The sequence below is a fragment of the Mustela putorius genome, unplaced genomic scaffold (genome assembly GCF_011764305.1).
Source record: "Mustela putorius furo isolate JIRA1106 unplaced genomic scaffold, ASM1176430v1.1 tig00003853_pilon_pilon_pilon, whole genome shotgun sequence".
Classification (NCBI taxonomy): Eukaryota; Metazoa; Chordata; class Mammalia; order Carnivora; family Mustelidae; genus Mustela; species Mustela putorius.
The window spans coordinates 80304054-80330060 of NW_025422005.1; the positions used below are offsets into that span (position 1 = coordinate 80304054).

At 42.2% G+C, this 26007-nt stretch overlaps 1 protein-coding gene across 1 annotated transcript in view; it reads right to left on the reverse strand.

Annotated features, from left to right (window-relative positions):
* Positions 1 to 6554: 6554 nt before the first annotated feature.
* Positions 6555 to 26007, reverse strand: part of ALG14 (ALG14 UDP-N-acetylglucosaminyltransferase subunit) — an 88401-nt gene continuing 68948 nt past the window's right edge. Inside the window, exon 4 of the mRNA XM_004752553.3 lies at positions 6555 to 7633. Within this exon, the coding sequence (XP_004752610.1) occupies positions 7403 to 7633 (231 nt within the window). The 3' untranslated portion in view covers positions 6555 to 7402. The remainder of the gene's footprint in view (positions 7634 to 26007) is intronic.

Below are 26007 nucleotides of genomic sequence, written 5' to 3' on the forward strand. Positions count from 1 at the left end.
ACTTAGTGGCAGAAAACAGGAGCCTTTTCATCTTGTTCATGGACTCTGTGGGTCAGAAATTCACAGGGTACAGTGTCTGAGCCTCAGCCTGGAGAACTAAAAAGGCAGGGAGTGATGAGAATGACGGGGCTGGAATCATCTGGAGACTTCTCTCCTCACATGTCTAGCACCCTTGATCGAGATGACTCAAAGTCTGTACTCGAATGTGTCCAGGAACCAGAACAACCACACATTGTCTCTGCATGTGGCTTGGATTTCTCGAAGACGGTGGCTGCATACTGAGAGGATATCCCAAGGCGGAGTGTCTAGAGGGCAAACATTTCAAGAGACCAAGTCAGAACATCACTTTACACTCTTGCAGCATTCTAATGGTATGACAAGACACTCAGGCCAGTTTAGTTAGATTCAGAGGGAGAGCCACCTGTCAATAGCTCTTGACGAAGAAGTCAAGGTCCTACTGCAGAAGGCACGTGGATGGCCAACTGTGGACGATACAATGGACTCTAGGCTCTTTGCTGGTGTGAGGCCAGGTCTTGAGGTGTCTCTAGTGAGGAGCTCCTTGAAAGAGTTATTTTGTGCTGAGACCATCTTCTTCCTCCAGGCCCTCTCTTGTAGGCTATTTCATCCAGTTCTTACTCAGCTCTTCCCTAAAGCCATGCTTTGTCCCTGGCACCTTCAGTCTTTGTTTCGTCTTTGGCCGTGGGCAGAGGTGGAATCACAATAAACAAGCACATTCCCTGTAGCAGCTTCCTGGAGGCTGTGCCTAGCCTTCAGTTTGGTCTTTTTCCATCTGTATATACACCCACAAATAGACACGGATAGACTCCTTTACTACTGAGGATGGAGAAATCTTTTTTTTTTTTTTTTTGAGAAAGAATTCACATTCCTTAAAATTCACCCATTTAAAGTGTACATACAATTCAGTCATTTTTGGTACAGAGTTCTACAACCACAATCACGATCTAATCCCAGAACACTTTCATCACCCAGAAAAGAAATCCTATCCCCCTTAGGAATCACCTCTATTGCCCCTTCCACAGCCTCTGGCAATAGTAACTCTACTTTCTGTCTATGGATTTGACTATTCTGGACATTTCATATAAAGGGAATCATTCAATATGTGGTCTTTAGCGACTGGCTTCTTTCACTGACCATGTTTCCAAGGTTCATTTATCCATGTTGTATCATGTCATGTACTTCATTCCTTTCTGGGACCAAGTCATGTCCCATTGTATGGTTATACCACATTTCGTTAATCCAGTCATTGCTCAGTGGACCTCTGGGTTGTTTCTACTTTTTGTCTATTATGTAATGCCGGTATAAACATTCATGTACAAGTTTTTGTAAAATCATGTGCTTTCAATTCTCTGGAGTGTATAACTAGGAGCGGAATTGCTGGGCCATATGGTAATTCTATGTTTAACTTTTTTTAAGGAGCTGAGAAACTGTTTTCCACAGCTGCTGAAGCAGCCTGTGTCCCTGCCAGCAATGTATGAGGGTTTTAATTTCTCCTCGTCCTTGGCAACCCTTGTTATTTTCTGCTTTCAAGACAACTTTTTACTATAGTTATCCTAGAGGGTGGGAAATGGTCGCTGCATTTAGTTTAAGGACACCTTTCTTCAGGCAACTTACATACCATGGAAGTCATGCTGGTCACCTGGAGAAACAAAGTTACTCAGGGCTTATTATGTGTCAGGTTCTGTGCTAAAGGGGGTATGTGTGCCATCTTAGTTTGGTGCCCACAACTCTGTAAGGAGGGACCATCATTATGCCTATTCGACAGGTAAACAAACTAAGCACAGAAGAACTTGCTGGAAAAGTGATGTAGTTTGGAAGACATGCATTTCCTGTATTAAAAAAAATTACAAAACTTGGATCCTAAGGCAGTTTATAGTCCAAGTGGAAGGTTTGAAAAACATCCCCCTCCCCCCCAAACAAAACACCTCTGGCAGATTGTAGTTGGCAGAATTCTCGATGGCCATCAATATTCCACCCTGTCCCATCCACACCTTTATAATCCCCATATATTGGTGGGGCCTGTGAATACCATGGGCTATAACTCCCCTGATTATGTTACATTAATATGGCAAAAGGGATTTTGCAGATGGATAGTCCCTCATTTTGAGTTAACTAAAAGGCAGATTATCCTATGTGTGCCTGACCGAGTCATATCCATCCTTTAAAAGAGACAAACAGCAGTAGAGACTCTCATTGGCCTTTAAGGAACAGGTCGGCATGAGTCCTACAACTACAAGGAACTAAAGTCTGCCAGCAGTGACCTGAAGAAGCTTAGAAGAAGGTCCAGAGTTCCGGATCTGAACCCAGCTGTGGCTGTCTTCTTGAATAGAGCCTTGTGAGACCCTGAGCAGAGAAGCAGGTATCTTCTGACTGGATTTCTAACCTACAGAACAGTGGGAGAACAGGTGTTGTCTGAAGCCTCTGATTCATGGCTATTTGTTACATAGCAATAGAAAACTAGTACATAGATCATTGACTGACTAAAGGCTGATGGAGATGAAGTTATTGATGTGCCATTATGTAGGGGAGCAGTTCTCCAAATGTAGCCCAGCGGCCCCTGGGGTGTTCTCAAGACCTTTTCAGGGGCCTTTTCAGATCAAAGCTACTTCCATAATAATGCAAAGGTGTCACTTTCCTTTTTCCTGCTCATTCTCTTGGGATCTTACAGTTTTCTAGATGCTTCATGATGTGTGAGGATGTCATTGCTCTGATAGTTAATGATATGTGTCCTGTGTATTCTCTTATTTCAGATGTTTCCCTGTCTTAATTTCTAATATGGTAAATAGTGATGAAGATAGTCACCATAAACAAAAGTTGGTTGGGTCTTTGATAATTCTCAAGACTATAATGAGGTCCTGAGACCAGAAAGTTTGAGAACATTGGTCTAGATGAGCTGTAACTAAGTAGGCCTAGACAAAGTCTGAAGGTGTGAGAATTTATATGGTTAGTCAGTGCCCATGTTTGGACCAGAACTGTGGCAGCTGTGACCAAGAATGGACCAAGAACATGAAAGTATGAGGTATAGTACCCGATATAACATGAACGTAAAGAAATAATTATCAGAAGCATTCATTTCTTCCCTCTACAGGTATTTCTAAGAAGAAGGTACTGTGATATGAAGGTCTGTAGCTCAGCGCTGACCTTAGGTGTGGGTGGCTATGTCACCGAGGTGTTTAGAGAAGAAGCTGAAACAAGGCTGTGAGAGATGGGGAAGTTTGTGGCAGAGGTGAAATGGAAGTTGGGAGAGGAAGTGGAAGGAGGAGGACAAATATTCAAGCTTATCCTTCAGACTGCCGCTAAAACATCCTTCTCAGAGAGGTCTTTCCTGGTATCTCTCTCTAGAGTACCCAGTACCTTCTTGTTCTTCACAGCGCCCTGTTCACCTCCTTCCTAGCACTTTTTTTTTTTAAACCTAACCTAGCTGGTTTTTTGTTTTTTGTTTTTTTTTTTAGAGATTTTATTTATTTATTTGACAGAGAGAAATCACAAATAGATGGAGAGGCAGGCAGAGGGAGAGAGAGAGGAAAGCAGGCTCCCTGCTGAGCAGAGAGCCCGATGCGGGACTCGATCCCAAGACCCTGAGATCATGACCCGAGCCGAAGGCAGTGGCTTAACCCACTGAGCCACCCAGGCGCCCCCCCCCCAACCTGGCTGTTAAGGTAAGTCTGGCTGAAGCTAGAGTGCCTTGGTTCAATTCTTGGCTCTGCCACTTTCTAATTATAAAATCTTGGATAAGGTACTTAATCTTTCTATGCCTCAGTTCCTCAACAAATGTGCTAATAAAACAAGCTTAGGTTGTGATCATGGGACTGAAGAGGAAAGGGTGGGTGTGAACTAGTTCAAAGGCAGAACCAATAGGTGAATTCAGATGACAAGGAGAGATGAGGATGGAAAGACAAGGGAAAAATCTGGGGATATTAAAAAAAAAGGGAGGGGAACCAATTATATATGGATTAAGGAAAGAGAGTACAAAACAACAATTATTCCAAAGTTGTTGCTTGAGAGAGATGACAGAGGCTAGCATCAGTTGACTAATATGGAAGGGAAAAGGGGAGCTATGTCAAATCCATGTTTAAACTGAGTTGGCAGCAAGAACGTAAGTGTAGATCATTTGTTTTTAGAGCACTAGGGTGGTGGGCTGAATGGAAGAAAGTTTCAGGGCAGACAAGGAAATCCGGGTGTCTGCTCACTGCTGGACAGTTGAAATCATGGGAAAGAAACTCCACATGGCTCCACTGTATGGAGTGAGCTGTATGGAGAAGGACAATCTTCTTTAACCCTCATGATGATGTTCTTCCTGTGGATAAAAGAGGCTTAAGACATTGCTGTCAAACTCCTTTTGGTGAGATGGGACTTTGCAGAAGAAATAAAGCACTGATTAAAAAAAAAAAAAAAAGAAATAAAGCACTGATTCAATCTAAGGAACCGTACAGTAAGGGGGTAGTACATTTCTCAGTTTGAATCTCACTTTGGAAAGCCAACGAACACATTTCAAGTTGCTTTTATATGGGAAAGCTAGGGTCATCTCCTTTCTACCAAGGACTTGCTATTCAGCCTAAAACCGTACAGCATTCCTCTTGTTGAAATGGTTTCATAGCACTCTAAGTTCCTGGCTAAAGCTTCCCGTGATGACTTTTGGATGTTCTATTTGAAATAGACTTTCAGCTGAGCAAGCTGCTGAAACCCTTTAGGACAACTAAACTATAGATAAAAATCTTCCAGGGAAGTAGGTGTGGGCAGGATGTGTGGTTTCCTTGTCTCCCATTTAAAGACTGATGCAATTAATTTTTCGTGAACAGTCTCTTCCAGTAAGAGGTGCATTCCAGATGGTTTCCAGAGCAATCAGAAAGGACAAGCTAACTGCTTAGCTACTGAGCTTCAGTTTGAGTTGAGACTGGAGCATGATGTTTTTCAAGCTGCACCCCTTTGCTAGTATGAACTTGAGGACCTGAATTACCCATAACAACAACACACAGCCGGGCGGGCGCTTGTTTACCAAATAATCCAGAACTGGCAAACTTCACTCTGAATGTGTGCATGGCAGTCGGAATCCAGGAAGATAGTCCTAAATTTTTAGGGATATAACACACACGAGACTTCTTTCCTCTGACATTCCAGGCTAACCACTGCTTAAGTTAAGGCTCTACAGAACATCTGGGACATACATTTCTGGAAAAAATGATGGCATCTTTTCTAACAACTCTCTATGGCCTAAGCACTGCGCACTCCGGCCTGACAGGAGCCCCCGCAGCAGGATTACCTGTTGGGGTCCGGGGAGTGGCGCTGGCGCAGACAGGCATGAACAAAACAGAACACAGTCCAATTTCATACATCAACTATTTACCTAAAGCCACTTAGGAACAAAGTGCAGAGCAGAGCAAAATGCAAAGGGGAAAAAAGGTACATGCTGTTACCCCTTAAAAAAAAAAATCACTTTCTCTCTAAAGAAGTAGAGAAATGTCTACTAGAAATGTCACCTGGCATTCCAGGCCTTTCTATCAATGGAAGCAGGGGCAGCACCTAACCTTTGACGATTAAAGTCAAAGCACACAACAAACTACCTCCTGGCTGCCCCACAGCCACTGAACCAGACAGCAAAATAGTTTCCCTGTTCTGAGAGTTTTCTCAGCCGAACACCTAGAAAAATGTCCTAGTGACAGATGTGCTTACTTTATCCAGAGAAGATCTTCCCAAAGAGCAATAAAAGCTAGATCAGCCTCCACACGTTGACTGTACAATCTCTCAGGCAGTCATGCATTTTCACGGACACTCCCTCTCTTCATTTATTTCTTACCATCTAGTAGATGTACATCATACTTCTGAAACAGATTTAAGAGGAGAAAATAAAAACCTCAAATGCTACAAGAGGTCTTCTCCCTGTTAAAGAAGAGAGCTTAGAAGGAGGGGACGGAATTCCCATTTGTTGAGGAGATGCTGGCCCGCACTCCGTGTTTTATTTTTGTCGGTAATCGACAGCGCAGCACAGATTCTCAAGCACAGATTCTTTTGTTGGTCTCAAGGACCAACAAAATAATTTGTGGGGATCGGTGCAAAATAAAATGCGGGTCCCTTGTTCCACGTCTCTTAAGAACTCTGAGAGTGACAGCGGAGCATGAAAGCAAGCACAGGGCCCCTCTGAGTGTGGGTCCCTATGTGATGATGGCACAGGCCACAGGCCCCTGAAATGGGCTTCACTCATCAGCCAGGCTGCCGGGGCTGGAATCTTGGTTTTGCCATTTACTGGTCATGTGATCTTAGACAAATCATCTGTAACAGGGGGATAATAACTGTAACTGAGTTGTTATTAGGATTCTGCAAGTTAATATTTGAAAAGTGATTAGAAGAATTCCTGGCATATAGCACACCCTCAAATAAATGTTTAGTACCAATATATTCTACTGAGCCTAAACATCCCAAAATGCCAGGAATGACGATAGCCTCACCATTGTGAATTTACTAAAGCATTAAAAAAAAAAAAAAAAAAAGTTTTGAGTGTTTGGATTCCTGAGCCACAGAATCACGTTTTTAGTACTATGACAGTTGTCACCTTTTAATTTATTTTAACGATTCAACAAGAGATTTCAAACAATTTTCTGGATTGAGAGCAACGACTCACAAAGCAAAACTGAAGACAAAAAAAGATCCTGGTTTATGCTCATGGCTCTGGAAGCCTGTGGAGTGCAACTTGTCATGAAGCCCATGTAATATGACTGCTTCCTTTATGCTCAAAGGATTCACTGGGGACTTCACTACTTCCATACAGGAAACAGAGCCTCCTGTATCTGAACAAAAACTAAGAAATATCTTTCTTTTCTTTTTACAATGCAGAATATTGTAAAAAAAAAAAAAAAAGCTGCAGAACAGGAAATGTTGCTAATCATACTAATACTGTATTTAGCTGTAGGAAAAATATTACTAAAACAAGTCAGAAGATAACTTGCAGGTAGTGATAAAAAAAGAAATTTGGTGCACAGAGGCATAAATACTTAATGGTTAATGTTTGTTTTATTTTTAATTTTTTAAAAAGATTTTATTTATTTGAGAGAGAAAGAGAACACACACGTGTGGGGGGAGGGGCAGAAAGAGAATCTCAAGCTGACTCCATGCTGAGTGGGGAACCTGACATGGGGCTCGATCTCACGACCCTGAGATCATGACCTGAATCTAATGCTTAACCAACTGAGCCACCCAGGTGCCCCTTAATGTTTGTAATTATAAGAGCACCGTCAGTCTCCCAACTGGATTATTTACACCTTTTTTACTCTTCACTACCAATAATTCTCAGGACCCGCAGAAGCCTTCACAATAAACATGTAGTTTTTTCTACTCCAGTTATAATAAATATGGTTGGCTGCAAAATTCTAGAGAAGTAAGCTGTCATTTGTCAAACAATTCGCCCGAGGTACACAGACTTGGGATACTTTTCCTTAAGAGCCGGCCACTGAACAATGAAGTAATCGGAGAGGTGAAACAGAATCTTTCCGGACAGGGATAAGTGTTCTACTCGGCAGATGCTTTCAACATAGACAATGATCACTTTCTTTATTCCTAGTATCCCAAGGAGAAGGGCAGATATGCAGATAGGAACACATGTTCCTGGTCCATTACACAACACCTTAAAAAAAAAAAAAATTGAAGGTCAAATTAACATAACACCAATCTGAATGAGGCATTTAAAATGAAAAACAGTCACATCTTAGAGGAGATTTTTTTATTATTCTAACCCTTGAATTATTCTGTGTCAAGATCTAGTATGAAGGAAACACATGCACTCAGGAGCCAGGCAGGGCTGTGTTGCTGGCTCTCCTGCTTACCAACTGTGTGGCTTGGGGCAAATAGCTTAACTTCTCTGGGCCTGAGTGGTGTGCCCCGTGCTACCAGAGGTGTCTAGCACAGCCAGACCCAGTGCTCAGCCAGCGTTCATTGGACCTGTGTGTGCTGCTCTTCTCCAGATGTTTTGTGGATCTTGAATGTCACACAAAAACACAGAAGACAGATAAAGTCAGCTGTGAGTCATTGTTTTCTCATGTATCAACTTGTTCTTACTGATTTTTTAAAATCATCCTTCTAACAGCTGGAGCACTGACATGTAAGATATAGGAGAAAAAATGTCTTTAAATGACTATGTGGAGTATCTTTGTGGGATAGAGAATCTTTTAGGAGTTCAATTCAACAAATGGGATATTTGAGAGAAGGTTACGAAATGAATGAGATATTTTCCTCCAGAAAATTTAATCTGTGCTTGTGGTCCAGAGTTTAATGCTTTTGAATTCTGCTAATTTTTGTAGAAAGCCGCTGGTTAAAAACAATTTAGCTGGCAAAAACAACAAAAGAAATAAAAATTTGACTCCTAGAGCAACTGAAAAGAATTTTAGAAGTCTTTTAAGAAAATGAGAGGAAACCTATTTCACGGAATTGTTGGTAAGGTAATTTATTATTACTTTCAGAGAAAAAAATATTTGCACAAACATCTTAATCATATGCTCATACAGACAGACTGAATTAGTAAAACCTACCAAAGCATTTTTTTTAAAGTAGGCTCCATACCTAGCGTGGAACCTGACCCAGGGCTTGAACTCATGACCCTGAGATGAAGACCTGCGCTGAGATCAAGAGTCAGATGCCTAAGCAACTGAGATACTGAGGTGCCCCAATAAAGCATTTTTTTTATACCACAAATGATAAAACAGGAGAGTTGTGGTTGTCTATGTATGCCTGTTGGACATTATCTACCACATCACATGGTGTTCCCAGAACGAAGTCCGCAAAACTTATCAGATATCAAGAAATCTTAGAGTTGAAAGGGTCTCCAGACACACTGCCCCACCATCTTGGCATTTCAGATTCTCCCAGATAGACAAACTGCCAGGGCTGTAAGACACCTCCAGGGCTCTTAAGGGTTTGATACAAGTTATATTACCTAGGCTCCACCCTTCCTGAAGGCATGACCACCTGGCACACCATTCACAGACTTTGGGAAGAGAGAAGGTAGTCTGCTTTAGGTGAGAACCAATCTTCTTTGTGCCATCCTTAAAGTGTCTACCTACAATTTAACTTCCTGTTTTTATGAAGAATTTTTGTTCAGTTTTCCTTGAATCACCAGCCATTAAGCTGCTTTTCAGACTAGTCTTCTTTAATCCCTGCTGAGTTGCCCCTAGAACCTTTCTTCACAGACCCTCAAGGCAGAGAACTAGAAAGAAAATGGAACTGAGAGTCAGGAACAGGGTTCAGTCAGCTTGGGCAACAACAGTAAAGAGAGTTACCACCTCGGCTCTCACCACCACTCTTTATCAACAACTCATGGTGGCCAGGAACGGTCCTAAACATTTCACAGGCATAATTTCAATTACTCCTCACAGCAATCATTTGAGGCAAGTTTTATTGTCCCTTTTGTAGAAAAGGAAACTGAAGTACAGAGAGATTGGGCAAGTTGGCTTATCACACGTTTAGGAGTGGAGGAGTTCTTTTTTTTTTTTAATTATTATTTTTAAAAATATTTATTTATTTGAGAGAGAGGGGAGAAAGAAAGCACATGGGAGAGAGGTAGAGGGAGAGAGCAGAGAATCCAGAGCAGATGCCCTGCTGAGCATGGAACCTGATGCGGGGCTCCATCTCACGACCCTGTGATCAGAACCTGAGCAGAAATCATGAATCAGATGCTTAACCGACTGAGCCAGCCAGGTGCCCCAGGAGTGGAGGAGTTCTAGTGCTTCAGTCACTTTTTCTCTTGTGACTCAGTTACCATACACCAGGCGAGACTGGGCTGAATGACCTTCCCTGTCAGCTCCATGATTCTTTTTTTAATTCAACGATGTTAATTTGCCTCTAGTGTTGTCTTAGGCCTAAATTACAAGATTGTTCTGAATCCTTTCAGGGTTTAGAATTCCAAAAATCCTATTAATGCAAGGTTTCTCAATAGTGGCATTATTGACATTTTGGACAGGATAATTTTTCATTGTGGTGGCCTGTCCTGCACATTGTAGGATGTCTAATAGCATCCCTGGCCTCTACCCACAAGATTCCAGTAGTCAAGACAATTAAGAATGTCTGCAGGCATTGCCAAATGTCTGCAGTGGGGAATCACTGCATTAATGTGTTCCCTAAACCCAGGATTATTTGTTGCTTTCTCAATCTTTTTCTCCATTGTACAGAATAAAAGAAAACCTACAGCTAAAAAATAACATAAAGATTACTTGTTGGGTCTTCAATGTCACAGAAATATTTTCATGTTTGTTGCTGTTAAAAAATGTACATATCCACATGTGTTCATCTCACTCTCTGTATACACAAACTGTGAACACCCTGATAGAAATGTCTGTATACAGGCAGGGAAATGATGGGGCATTGGTGGGAGATGTATAGCAACCTGCTATAGATCAGAAGCAGAAACTGAAGATAAAAGTCAAAGTTAAAGGTATTCATTTGTTTATCTCTGTCATATCTTTATTTTGAAGCACCTTACTATATTAAGTCCTAGGTATGATAAAACCATAAATCAAGTATTTTTAAAAAAGGAAAATTAATCTCAAGGAAAATTTAGGATAAGGAAATCTATTCTCATTAGCCACAGGTTTTAATTCCGAGTTTTATAGAAGCCTAGGCAAACGTATTTAAAAATTGTGGATTATGGAGTTTCCGCTATTTAATGAAGGAGATCAGAAAGTCTTATTCCAAGCACTGAACAAAACAGAAGTAAAAAAAGATGTTAAACAATGTTACACAATATAATGATTGACGATGTCTTTTAAATTTTATAATAAACACAGAAATAATCTTTATATTTTTATTTCTTAAATGGACATTATTGATCAATGTGAAGGGCCTTGCTTTTATTCTCTCTTCTCCTCACTACCTTGTAAGCTCCTTATTGGCAGGGTCGATGTCTTGGACTATTTATATTCTGTACCTGGAACAAAAAAGGCACTCACTGAATTTTTCTCAAAGGAAAGAGTGGGGTATAAAGGAGGAGGAAATCCTTCTTTGTCTATTGTACGTGGAGTCAAATGCTTTATTTGCTATATTGAACTCTGTCATATGCACTTATTATAAACATGATGACTGTTAACTGACAGTTTTTTAAAAACCATCTCCCCTAAAAAAAAGCCCTAAAACAAAACAAAAAAATCCCAAGCATCCCACATCCATTTGCCTTTTCTCCAGGGGAACCACTGTATCTCTCAACCTAAGTGCTGGGGTAGACTCCATACTCAACTCTAAGGAGAGGACCTATGACTCCAGTCTAAACAGACATGGCATCAAATTTCTCTGACAAAAGTCATTTATTTGTTCAGGGAAGAGCACCTCACCCAGTTAGAAATCACAAGATATAGTGGGACATTTGTTGGGGTTGCTGAGAGAGCAGTGCTTTTTCTGCTATCCTGGGACCTAGAAGGGGGTAGGCCGGGCACCGTTAACATTTGTCTTGCTGCCATGAGAATGAAGCCATCACAAAGTAGAACAGAGTGGAGCTGAGACATGAAGACAGGCCAGGTCCCAAAGGTGGCATTTATGATCCATGAATCCAGCTGTGCCTGAAGGAAACCAGATCCATCCCTAGACTTGCCAGGTATGTGAGGGAATACATTCCGTTTTTGCTTTAGCAGTATGAATCAGGACTTCTGTCGGTAGTAATAAAAAGTGTACTAACTGACATAGCTCTTTATTTTGTCTAACTCCCTGACGAGCCTCTGACTATTTGCAGTGCCGAATGGTAGGTGTTCAATACGTGCCTGCAAGATGAAATAACACATCAATAAATAAACTTCTCTGACAGTAGAAAATCCAAGAGCTGTACTAAGACTAATACAACTTATAGGTTTGGAGAACAGAAGGAGGTCAGGGCTAATATAAATATGAATCACGAGGGTGGATGAGCCGGATCAAGGATCAATAGTTACAAGAGGATCGTTGTTCTGTAGATTTGGGTCATCACAGGTCAAGTCCCATTGGCTGAAACACAAAATCAGCGTGTATGAAGAGATGCAGTTAACCTGGGTAGTCTGAACTCAGCTCCCATACATAGAAAATGGGCCAGGGCCTTTGGGGTCCTGGACTGATTTGAAGATAAGAGACCATGAAGTTGAGAGTGAGTCAACAGGGAGCATGTGAAGGTGAGGCTGAAAGCCAGATGGAGAGTCTGATTCTGCTGACTCTAATTGCAGGGAATGGACAGAGAGGCAGAATCTAACTCTTGAGGTACCGCTGGTCTGAATGCCAGACTTTGAAACAGCCTCTTGCTGGTGGAGGCAGAGGTTGGAGAGAGCTCATGAACCGCAGGAACAGAGCTGCAAGGAAGGCTCTGTGGAGCTCCGAGGGTCATGGATAAAGCTGGAGAACTGGAGCCCACTGTCACAGCTGAGTAGGCTCAGACGGGATGTCTCCATGAAGGCCACAGGTTTCAAAAGCAATGCTTCTGTTTATAGGATATTGGCTCTACTTTCTAGACAGGTGAATGGGGAGATGTGAAGGGAGCAAACACCGAGGTGTAGGAACAATTCCAGAGACACAGGGAGAAAAACAGCTTGGATGTAAGGCTTAATGGGAAACAAAGTCAGAGGAGGGGCTTAAGAATGTACCTTCTTATTTTAGAAAGATAAGAAAACCACAAGGTCATCTGACTTAGCCTGCCCAAACAGTGTGCCAAAGATAAGGAATCGATGTTTCTTGTAGTCATCAAAGCTACAAAGATAGAGATCCTTAGGTGTGGCCAAGAGAAGAGTAATGGAAACCTCTGATAAGGCTATTTCAGCAAATCTTTGGGCTAAAATACAGGGCAGGGGAAGAGTGAGCCCAGGAGGAGGGAAGCTCCAATAGGAGCTGGGTGAGGTAGCAGACAAGAGCTGACGACTCACTGTGAACATGAAGAGCCCCGGGAACACACTGGTGGGGAGGGAGGAACTTACTGTACAGAAAAGAGTTGAGTTCTTTCAACACCAGGATCAAAGAGTTAGAATATGGGGTGTTTAGTTTGAGTTTGGGTTGGGAAAAACTACTTTTTGAGGACATGACAAGGGATAAAAATGATGGTACCAGAAGTGTGCCCCTAGCCAATTTTCTTTTAAATACTTGAATAATTTTCAGCTCAATGTGAAAACTACAAAAAGCATAAAGAAAAAGAGTAATCCTTCCAATCGCATCAATCTGTTAACATTCTCTTTCAAAGAATGTCTTTATATAAACATTTATATATTTTACTATAAAATAGGATTGTATGTGCACACACATAATTGTGAGAGCTTGTATTATATATAAACATTGTAAAGTTCTCTTAAGCTATAGTTTTGTGTGCTATACAAAGTTTTTTTTTAAAAAAATCCATGATTTTTAATGACTGTATATACTTAATCCTCAAAATTCAATGAACTTTTCCCTTATTGGTAGAAATTTAGACTAGTATGGTTTTTTTTCCCCTGTTCTAAATCATGTTGCTTAAACATCTTTGTATATAAATCTATGATTCTTAAGGTTTTAATTTTGGATTGCACTATGTTCCAGAGTTCTTGCTGAGGGAGAGGTCAGAAGAAACAGCTTCAAGGATTTAAGGAAGTTGTACAAAGTTTAATAAAACAACTGTCATGAATTGGGAATGGGCCATGTGGTGTTTTGGTTCTGCGCCTGCCTAAATTTGTTTGAGCAATTTCTCACTGAACTGTGGCAGCAAGCTGAGCCCACCTCTCAGAGCACAAGTGAGAATCCTTTCTGGGCCTGCTTTGTAGCTCGTGGACAGGCCAGTAACCTGGCCAGATGTTTCTGCCTAGATCGGACCAGGAGCTAGTGGTATGAAAAAGCAGCTCTGGAGGAGACACTTTTCTTGTGGCAAAGGTGCCATTGCAAGAGTCTCCTATCCAATTCCAGTCATGGCAGTTGCCGTGTTCACTGTCCATCAGTGGCGGCAGCACTGTCCTCCCAAACCAGCCCTATGGCCATGGAACTTTGGCCATGGTCCTAGCTGCTCAGTTCCCACCTGGTCCTTCCATGTTTTCTAATCCTACTGTATTAGCTTTCTCAGTAATCCTGAGAGCTCTTCTTTTAAGGTTCCGAACCCAATTCCAAAGTGTTTGTATGTGTGTGTGGGGGGGTGGTTTCCCTATACACAACACCAAGCAGTTTACGGATACCAGCGATCTAACTGAGAATTCAACTCAGTCTTGACATGATCTATCCAGAGACAGTACCAGATTCCACAGGTTAAAGGTTCAGTCCTGCAAGACTGGCTCTCACCCCTTACTTCAGACACCAGTAAAAAGCCCCAGGCTGTTACCTGTGCTTCTGACGGACAGGCTACAGACTGGAAGAACAACCTCCTCCCTATGTTCTTTTAATTTGCTAGAGCCGCTTGCAGCACCAGGGAAACAATTATACTCACCATTTTTATTAAAGGATATGATAAAGATATGAATAAACAGCCAGATGAAGAGATTCATAGAGTGAAGTATGGCATGCCACTCTCCACAATCTCCCAAATGTTCAGAAGTTCTCGGAACCCAGATCTTTGGGCTTTGATGAAGACCTCATTACATGGTCATGACTAAGTCATCGGCCACTGGCTGATTTAACCTCCAGTGCCCTCTTCCCTCCTCCGAGATGGGAGGGTGGGGGAAACTTGAAAATTCCAGCCCTCTAATCACCGGGTTGGTCCTCCTGGCAACCAGGACCCAAAAATCACCTTCATTAATATAACAAAAGACTCCTTCATTGCCCTATCACAGGAAATTCCAAGGGTTTTAGGAGCCTTGAGCCAGGAACCTTGGACTAAGACCAAATACATTACAATAAATACATATAGTCATTCAGATGACCAAGTGTGTATTTCTTATAAATCATAAAACTGTAGCTCTTCAGAGCCTTTCACTAAATTCTCTTTCTGTTTCTGTCAGCCAGAGTGGATTTTTACGGTTTGTTACCAAGAACCCAGACTAGTAGGGAAAGAACAAAGGCTTTGAGAGTAGCAAATGCAGAGTTAGAGGAGGAGTGGATCATGTCAGAACAGGCCTAGCATTTGCTCAGGCAGGGCTAGGAGCGCTAAACTGTGAGCACAGGAAGCAGACATAGTGAAACACGGATGAGGATGAGGCCATAAGAAGGGCCAGGCAGGCAAGCACTCCAGCAGGGGAAGGATAGGTGCATGGCCTCATTCGGACAAGGAGGAGGGGAAGATGAGTGAGAGAACAGCTCAGAAAACTGGGGAGAGAAGCATCTGAGAATAATCCAGAGAGTGAGGAAGAAACTCCAGTTGGAGAGCAGGTGGTTTGTAACATGTGGCTGAAGAGGTTACTGTCAAGCACCAGAAGGCTGGGGTAAAGCCTGAGCAAAGGCAGCGCCGAGGGTCCGAGAGCCGAGGAGGTGGACAGCAGGAAGGAAAAGGATGTGTAGCAGATGGGATGACGTATTCCTTGGCTCACAATACGGTACAGTGCATTTCTTCTTTTTTATGTATAGTTAATCATCTGAGTATTAACAGTTAAACAGAAACATCTAAATATCAAAAACAATGTGAAATAACCAAATAAAATCCTAAACACTAGAATCACCGGCTATTTATGGACCTCAAGGTCTCTTACAATTCCATTGCTAACACTGAATTTTCAGAGTTGTCATCTTTATGCATATAGCATTTTTGAGGTCTACTTTTCCAATTTGATCGCTGCTTTCCTTCCATGTTCTACACAGGCATTTGCTGCTTTGCTGCACAAATATGCCACGGTCCACCCGTATACTTCCCTACTTCTCTAGAACCAGGGAGAGCTTTCATCTTCTTTTAAACCATATCAAAAAGGTAAGTAAATTATAAACTGTCTTTATGTAGGCTCATGTGCTCATGTTGTAAGGACACTGACTATATTGCTGGTTCCTCAAAAGATCAGTTACTTGCATCTTCCTTGGTTACAACTCAAAACAACTGTTCCTAATGTAAATTAGGTTCCTGGACCCAGTTCCAATGTGTATGTGTGTGTTTGTGTGTGTTCGCACGTGTGTACGCTTCCCCACATCGACAATGATCCAGACACCATCTGGATGCCCTACTATTTAACTCCATTCTGACACTACTCACAGACAGAATCAGATTCCTTGGGTAAAAGGCTCAGTCCCACAAAACCGCCCTCCACTTCAGACAGCAGTCCCAAGCCCAGGATGTTACTGGTGCTTCTGACTGGCTAACAGGCTACAAACTGGAGGCTCCAACCACCTGCCTGAACTCAGGATACCACCTGCAGGTCCAAGTTGTTACCAGTACTTCTGACTCAATGGCTTTAAATCAGAGGTTCCCATGATCTCCTCCTTGGGTTCAATTAATTACCTAGAATGGCTCATGGAACCCAGAAAAATCCATTTACTCAACAGATTATGGATTTATTACAAAGGATGTTAAAGGATATGAATCAACAGCCAGATGAGGAGATATACAAGGAAGGTATAGGGAAAGGGCATGCCGGGCTTCCAGGCCCTGTCAGAACTTGCCATTCTCCTCAAATCTCCATGTGTTCTCTAGCCTAGAAGCTCTCTGAGCTCCATCTTCTTGGGTTTTTATGGAGGTTTTGTTACATAGCCATGATTGAGCAAATCATTGGCCACTGGCAATGGATGGAACCTCCAGGTCCCCTCCCCTCCCTGGAAGTTGGGACTGAATATTCAAACCCTCTTATCACATGTCTCGCTACACTGGTAACCACCCTGCAACTTAGGGGATTTCTAAAACAAAACAAAAATAGCAAAACAAAACAAAACAACCCCAAAACCTTTATCGCTCCCATCATTTAGATAATTCCAAGGGTTATAGAGGAGCTTTGAGTCAGGAACTGTGGCTGAAGACCAAATATACAGAAGAATACATTTTGGTCACCTGAGTGACCAAATACACCCTTTTCTTCTAAATCACAATAGAAAAAAGAGCAGTAAACTTTGGTCCTGTGGGATCTTTCCCAACTGATTAAGTTCCCTACACTGACACTTCAACACTGACTACTCCAGTTCAGCCAGAACATTCTCACTCATACTGCATTCACATGATCCATCAAGAAGCTGGACAACATGGGCCAGGGGTTTACAATCACACAGACCTGGGCTGGCTGTCCCACAGCAATGTTACCAGGAACAAAATGCTCATCCATTCCATGGCTCATTTTCCTCACTTATGGATCACTTCATTCAAGAAATACTTATTGAGCAAAGATAATATGCCAGGCACCATTGTGGGTATTAGAGATGTACTAGTGAACAGAAGCCTGAAAGCATACATTCCAGTGGGCAGACAGAAAGTAACAGGTGCATGTATGAACATATAACATAAAGCAGGATAAGGAGACAGTAGGTATGGAGGTCAAGGTAGATGTGGGAGGAGGGGATTTGAGAGCAAATATCTGATGAAGTGGTATGGTCTTCCGAGTGAATCAGACATTGTTAGAGGAAGAGGCAGGAAAGAGGAGACAGGTTTTGTGGACTGACTGTAAGTCACCGAGGGCCAATGAAAAGTATTGGTGGGTTAGAGGGGTGGGTGCTTGAGACAAATTATATTTTAACAGAGTTGTTAAACTCTGCTTCAGGGGTTTGACTTCTAGTGGCACCTACTGGAGACAAAGATACGGAGGGCCAGATGACCCTAGTCTGATGTCCTTGTGGGGAGGCGAACAATAAGCTCTAAAGTATTCTCTTTCTTGGGGGTTTGTAGTGGTGAGGCAGAGAATGTTAGCGGTGGGGAAGAGTAATCAATGAGAAACAAACAGAACACAAGGAAAATAGCATCTATGTAATAGTGTTACTGTAAGATTAAATGAGATAATACATGTAAAGCATCTAACATAGTGGCCCATGGTGAAAATCCAGTAAATGGCAGCTATTATTATAATCTATCCAAAGGTCAAGTAGTGTAATTGTGGCATTTTTCAAACTCTTAAGAGTGTTCATACGGCTTTTCTTTGTCACAGGCATAGCACTGACTTGGCATGATTTATCCTACCCTTCAGAGGGTCCCTTGTAAGAGTAGACCCAACCATCCATTTTGGTCTCTTTAACTTCCAGTCATATTTTTTGCCCTGCCTGCTCCACTCCAAGTGACGCTTGTGTAAAAAAATGAAGGAAGGAGCCTGATGATCAGCAGTGGTATTTTCTGGATTTGCACAGACGGTAGATGACTGAAGGATTCTTGAATGTCCCTGCTCTGGGTCTGCGGAGCCCCAGTAGTGTACTTCCCAGCCTGTGTTGAAATGACCGTGAAAGCTGATGGCCACAACACAGTCAACAAGCCTGATAATATGATGAATAAGCCTACTCTTGTTCATTTCAAAACAGGAGTTGGCTATTTTCCCCTTGCATGGGAAACTAGAATTCCCAACCTTCTGGTGACCTTCCTGATTTGTGGGTTTGGATTTAGCAACAGGGATGCTAGCTAAACAGGTGGCAGAGACACGCTGGTATCAGGCTCCAGTGTCCTCTCCACAACTCAGGGACACTTAGCTGTAGTTTCAGTGCATGTTAGTATGGTCCTGCACACAAGGCTCCACACGCTTTTGGCACTCTGCACATGATGACAGCCAACCCTCCCACCGTAAGTGCAGAATAGGCAAAAAGCACTCAGCGGTTGTATGGCACACACTGGGTTGGCATTTCATTGCCTTGTCCTGATCTCCCATCATAAAAAAAGTAAATACAGGGACACCTGGGTGGCTCAGTTGGTTAAGCACCTGCCTTCAGTGAGGGTCATGATCCCAGGGTCCTGGGATTGAGCCCCACCCTTCAGGCTTCCTTGGTCCTGTGGTCTGGTTAAGCCACACCTGCTTTGTATCATTATTAAAGATCATTGTCAGGCTAAACCAAACATTGTTTTCCTAACCGTTCCTGGAAGCAGTTGAGGAAACTGAATCTTTTAGTTTTCCTGTTCTCAGGACCAAATGGTTAAGGTGACGTTTCCTGCCTTCTTGTTTTTTTTGTTTTTTGTTTTTTTTTTTCTTTGTTTTCATTGTATTTTCAACTGTCTGAAATTATTTCACAGAGATCTTTGAATTGTACTAATTCAGTATTTTTTCCTTTTGCTTTCCCTACGCCCTATACTCAGTAGCTCTCCCAAAAGCACAGATTGCTACTGCTAGATGCAGACTCTGGGAGTCATTTATTTCAATCCTCTCCCTGTTACCTGACAAAGAAGGGCAAGACCTTGACCTTTACAGGCACCTACTATTGCCAGGCACAGAGCCTGTGTGGCCCATTTTGCATTAATTACCTCACTTGAACCCTATAATCGCCTCTGAGGTGGGTGCTGTTATCCTCATGTTTTGGACAAGAAAACTAAGGCACACAGAAATCAAATAAGATCACACAGACAAGACTCAAACCCAGCCTGGGGGGCTCCCGTTTACCATCTTGGTCTGGCACTGTCCTGCACCTGTCAACTAGATCTGGTGTTAGCTGGAAGTGGCTCAACGCCAGGTCGGCTCCAGGGCAGATAGGACGCAGGGAGTTTAACTGAAAGTGAAATTTTGGCAATTGTTACTAATATTTTATAGCTTTAAAGGAGAAATTAATGGCAAACTGTAACATGCCGTTGGACTAGGATGGATTAGAAAAGCTTTTCAGTAGATTAAATAGGAAAATGGTAAACATTTTTATAAGAGAAGGGAGTATTCATTCTAAACAGGAAGAACTGGCTTGATCAGAGCAATTATGTAATTGCTGACTTTCGTCAAGGCCCCTTCTTAACTAGATAAGTGATATTTTCCTCATGATCCTTAATTTTTTTTTCCAATGTAGTTATGTATAAAATTTCTATCTTGGGGCACCTGGGTGGCTCAGTTGTTAAGCATCAGGTCATGCTTCCAGGGACCTGGGATACAGCCCCACATTGGGCTCCCTGCTCAGCGGAGAGCCTGTTTCTCTCTCTCCTGCCTGTCCCTCCCCACTACTCATGCTCGCTCCCTCTCCCAAATAAATAAAATCTTAAAAAAAAAACTTCTATCTTGTTGAACTGAAAATAGTCAGCAGTTTTCCATAGATAATTTATGCCCAGATTATTTTGGTAGCACAGGCATATCTTGTTTTATTGCACTTTGCTTTATTGTGTTTCACAGATACTGTGGTTTTTGTTTTTGTCTTCAACAAACTGAAGGTCTGAGGCAGCCCTGTGTGGAGCAAGGTTATCATTGCTGGTTTTCCAACAGTACTTGCTCAGTTCAGGTCTCTGTGTCACATTTGGTAATTCTTACAGTGTTTTAAACTTTTTCATTTTTATTATATTTGTTATGGTGATCTGTGATCACTGATCATGATGTTACTACTATCATTGTTTGAGGAGCCACGAATCTTACCCATAAAAAAATCACAAACTTAATTGATAAATTTGCCTATCCCAACTGCTCTACCATTGGCCATTGCCTTCATCTCTCTCCCTTTCCTCGGGCTTCCCTGTTTCCTGAGCCACTATGATTTTGAAATTATGCTGCTTAATAACCCTACCAGAGCCTCTAAGTAGTCAAGTGAAAGAAGAGTCATACATTTCTCCCTTTAAATCAAAAGCTGCAAATGATTAAGCTTAGTGAGGAAGGCATGTTGAAAGCCAAGACAGGCCAAAAGTTGCTGAACAGTCAGCCAAGTTGTGAATGCAAAAGAAAAGTTCTTGAAGAAAATTAAAGGTGCTACTCCAGTGAACACGCAAATGATAAGAAAGCAAAACGGCCTTACTGCTGTTATGGAGAAGGTTGTAGTGATCTGGATAGAAGATCAAATCAGCCACAACATTCCCTTAAGCCAAAGCCTGCACTGAGGACTCTTTTCTGTTATACACTCAAAAGACAGGAACATTTGTAGGAACCGAGAGAAGCAATTCAATTCTAGTGAAGTTGTTTCATGAGATTTAAGGAAGAAGCCATCTCTCTAACATACGAGTGCAAGGTGACACATCAAGCTGCAAGTGATCCAGAAGATCCCACTAAAGTTAGTCATGAAGGGGACTATGCCAAACAAGATTTTCAATGTAGACAAAGTAGCCTTCTATTGGAAGATGTCATCTAGGATGTTCATTGCTAGAGAGAACTCAATGCATGGCTTGAAGGCTTCAAAGACAGGCTCACTCTCTTGTTAGGTGTTAAAGGAGCTGGTGACTTGAAGTCGAAGCCAGTACCATTCTGAAAACCCCAGGGTCCTCAAGAATTTTGCTACACCTACTGTGCCTGTGCTCTAGAAATGGAAAAACAAAGCCTGGATGACAGTACATCTGTTTATAACATAATGTACTGAACATTTTAAGCCCACTATTGAGACCTCCTGCTCAGAAAAAAAAAGATTTATTTTCAAAATATGACTGTTCATTGACAATGCACCTGGTCACCCAAGAGCTCTGATGGAGATGGACGACATGAGTGTTGTTTTCATGCTAAAACAGCATCCCTTCTGCAGCCCATGGATCAAGTAGTAATTTCGACTTTCAAGGTTATTATGTAAAAAATACATTTTAAAAAAAAAAGATTTTATTTATTTATTTGACAGAGAGAGAGAGATCACAAGTAGGTAGAGAGGCAGTGGGAAGCAGGCTTCCCGCTGAGCAGAGAGCCCAATGCAGGGGTCTATCCCAGGACCCTGAGATCATGACCTGAGCCGAAGGCAGCAGCTTGACCCACTCAGCCACCCAGGTACCCCTAAGAAATACATTTTATAAGGCTACAGTTGCCATGGATAGTGATTCCTCTGATGGCTCTAGGAAACGTCCATTGAAAATCTTCTGGAAAGGATTCACCATTCTACACACCATTAAGAACATTCATGATCCATAGGAAGAGGTCACAGTATCAACATGAACAGGAGTCTGGAAGAAGTTGATCCCAGCCCTCATGGATGACTTGGTGGGCTCAGGACTCCAGTGGAGGCAGGAACAGCAGATGTGGTGGAAAGAGGGAGAGGACTGGAAGCAGCAGGAGAGCCTGAATATGTGACTGGACAGCTGCGATCTCCTGACTAAACTTGCACGGTGGAGGGGCTGCTTCTTATGGATGAGCAAAGACAGTGGTTTCCTGAGCTGAACTCTACTGCTGGTAAAGATACTGTGAAGATGGCTGAAATGACAACAGAGGATTTATCAACACACTTAGTTGATAAAGCAGCGGCAGGGTTTGAGAGGACAGACTTCAATTGTGAAAGAAGTTCTGCTGTGAGTAAAATGCTATCAAACAGCATCACACGCTATAGAGAATTGTTCATGAAAGGAAGCGTCAATCAATGTGGCAAACTTAGTTGTTGTCTTATTATTTTTTAAAAAGATTTTATTTATTTATTTGACAGAGAGATAGAGAGCACAAGTAGGCAGAGCAGCAGGCAGAGGGAGAGGGAGAAGCAGGCTCCCCACTGAGCAGGGAGCCTGCCTAGGGGCTCGATTCCAGGACCCTGGGATTATGACCTGAGCTGAAGGCAGCAGCTTAACTGATTGAGCCACCCAGGCGCCCCCACTGTTGTCTTACTTTAGAAACTGTCAAAGGGCACTTGGGTGGCTTAGTCAGTTAAGTGTCCAACTCTTGGTTTCAGTGCAGGTCATGATCTCAGGGTTGTGAGATCGTGTCCTGCATCGGGATCCATGCTCAGCATGGAGTCTGCTTGTCCCACTCCCTCTGCTACTCCTCCTGCTCACTCAAATAATTAAAAAAAAAAAAAAATTCACAATGACCCCAACTTTCAGCAGCCACTACCCTGGTCAGTCAGCAGCCATCAACATCAAGGCAAAACCCTCCACCAACAAAAAGATTACAACTTGCTAAAAGCTCTGATGATGATTAACATTTTATCAAAGAAGTCTATTTCCATTAAGGTATAGGCAGTTTTTTAGACCCAATGATATTGCACACTTAGTAGACTATAGTGTAGCATAAACATAACTTTTATATGCACTGGGAAACCAAAAGAATTCATTTGACTTGCTTTATTTGGTATTTGCTTTATGGTTGTGGCCTGGAACCAAATCCCTAACATCTTTAAGTTAGGCCTATATGAAAAAATGCTTATGAATTTTTATAGAGGATTACCTGATTCCTTAATTCTGAGTCAAAAGGATATACAGAAGCACTTGTTTATGAGATGCTGGTTGTGTGTGTATGTGTAAGAGAGACACTCAGACAATGACACAAAGGCAAAGGATACTATTCAACAGACTGAGATGCATTAAGTAGCTGCAGTACCCTGCTGTGGTTAAACATGGTCCTACTCTGTAGCCATGCCCGGATTCCACACCTTGAATAAGCTTTCAAGATTCTCCAGAGAACATGTGCTTCACTCTGTGTATTCAGGAATTCACAAGTTATTGCCCTTTAGTGTTCCACCACACACCGATCAAAATCCTAGCAATGGTGCACCTGACACCATCAGTAATAGACACTGCTTATCAAAATCAGGGTGTTTTTTGAGGTTTTGATGGACTTCAATCTTTAGCTGAGTTTTGTTATGTATGTTCGGCTGCACTAATGACTCCTTCCTATTAGAGACTCAGAAGACAGCTACCTTGGTAGGAACTGAGAGAAGTAATGAGTTTCCATTCAATCCCCCCAGTTCCATTCAGAGGGGACCCCTTTAAACCAGCCAGGAGAAAAGCGAATCTGTGTTAGAGTTTCTCTGCCTTCCACGTCACATTCACCGAGGGGCACTTGCACCAAATGTATTCTTTCCAAAGCAGAATCTCTGGGTCCAGAGTTCAGGTCTATGCATTTTAAACAAGCTCCCACATTCTGGTGGAAACTACAGCTTGTAAACCTCATGCCATCTGTATGGTTGATGTTCTTTCAAGATCAACAGTGGCTCTTTTGACTTAATTACAGTCTTTCCTCCTCCCCTAAACCCTGCTGAGGGCAGTGCTGGGCCCCAGTCCAGGCATCCTCTGTGGGGGCAGCAGGTTCTCAGGTCCTCTGTTAGGAGCCTTTTAAGGGAAAAGGAGGTGGGCTGGCGGAAGAATAAACCCCTATTTTGTGCAGTCTGGTGAAGAGGGCAAGTAACACACACCAAATTCTTTACTGGTAAAGCTTCCCAGGGCAAGACTGAAAATAAAATTGTTAGAGGTCCACTCTAGGGTATAAAATGGAATTATCTTCGCCAGGATTAAATCACACTTCCTGAGTCTGACCGAGCGTTTCCAGGGAGAATAAGCGCCGCGCAGCCTTTAATGCCACTCCTTCATTGTTGTTCCTGACTCCTGCCCCCACTGATTGTCCAGCCCATTTGGCCTCCCCTGCCAGCTCACTGTGGCTTGAGTCTTTCAAACAGAGAGCTGGGTCCAAAAACAAAACCGGGGCAATTTCTGGTTGGGGAAGATGTTGGCAAGGGTAATTTTAGAGACTTAGAGCAAGGCACTCACACATGTGACAGATGCTAACTTTAAAATTTGATGTTAATTATAAGCAAGTATGTTAAAATCCCTGTTATTGTTTGTTTTTTTAAGATTTTATTTATTTATTTGGCACAGAGAGAGAGAGAGTATAAGCAGGGGGAGTAGCAGGGAGAGGGAGAAGCAGGCTCCGGCAGAGCAGGAAGCCCTATGTGGAGCTCGATCCAGGACTCTGGGATCATGACCTGAGCCAAAGGCAAATGCTTAACCAACTGAGCCTCCAGGCATCCTGCCCCTTGTTGTAGTTCTGAGAGCTACCACTGGCCCATCACTCTGGGCTGTATCAACTGATTGTCTTTATTATGAAATTATTTTCACAAACTCAACAGTCACATCCTGAGCCGAGTGGGTAGCACAGTATAATGAGTACAGGGCAGATGCTGCAGTTTGGAACTATTTGGGTTTGAATCCTATCTCTGCCACTCAGTAACCATCAAACTTTGGGTAAGTCAGTTTTTTTCCTTATGTCCCAGTTTTCTTAGTCACAAAATGGGGTTAGAAAATGGTAACTAAGTCATAGGGTTGTTGTAAGGATTAAGTGAGTTAACACGTATAAGGAATTATAATGATGCCTGGCATTTTTCTTGGCACGGGGCAGGGGGAAGGCCTGGTAAGATGAACGAATCATCAGGTACGATCTACAAACGCGGTGCTGCATTCAGCTCCTTTCACGTACTCTGCACAAAATAGGTGCACAAAAAAAGTCTTAGGGGGAGCTGGCAGTGATTGCTGATTCACTATTGGGTCTCCAGTGGTGGTGGGTGGTTTAACATCATAAAAATGCCTCAAAAAACCCTACAAAAAAAAAAAAACAAAAAAAAACAATGGCTTTGTCATTGCTTCTACAAAGAAAAACAAAAACTTTTTATAACATGTCATTAATTAAAAACTATCCACTCCAGTACTGTGAAACTAACAGAAATGTTTTAGTCTTTAAACAGAGGAAATTATTTTTTTCATTGCCTTATGTAATCGCTTACAAAACTTAAAGTGTGTGTTCACCATTGATATGCCTAATAATGCTCTGCTACAAGGGCCACTGAGTGCTATTATGTTCGATCAGTAAAAAAATCTTTAGACAATATATAGATATAAAAGGGTGAGAGAAGAACATCATGGACTGTTCTAAAGTCATAAAATCATTCCCCTTCCCTTCCCCTTCCACTTTGCAAAAGTATTCACTGATCTTTTCTTATTCACAGTTTTTATAGCTTTGTTTTAAAATCCAAAAGTTCTTATAGCATCCTATTGAAAACAGACTACAAGGAGAGAGCCTGTCCCAGGGCCTGAATGCTTTCTAACCCAGGCAATTTTAGGCAAAAGAAGAATGCAATTAAAAAGCACAAGAAAATAAAGATATAGCCACAATACAAATAACTTCTGGCTAAGTATCTGATTAAGTACTTCTACAAGATCTGTTTTTTGAAAAAACTGGTTAGACATAATTGTGTATGAGGCAGGAGAGTCTACGACCTCCTCACATTCTAGAAAGCATGTGCCCCCAAAATGTCCCTAGCACAGTTAATTCCTTTTTTCCTGTCTTCCTTTTTATTCCTTTTTTCCCTCTTTGCAGTCAGTGGAAGACAAATCCCTATGTTATACCACACCCTTCAGCTCTGACCTGCAAGGGGGTTCCCTCTCCAGCT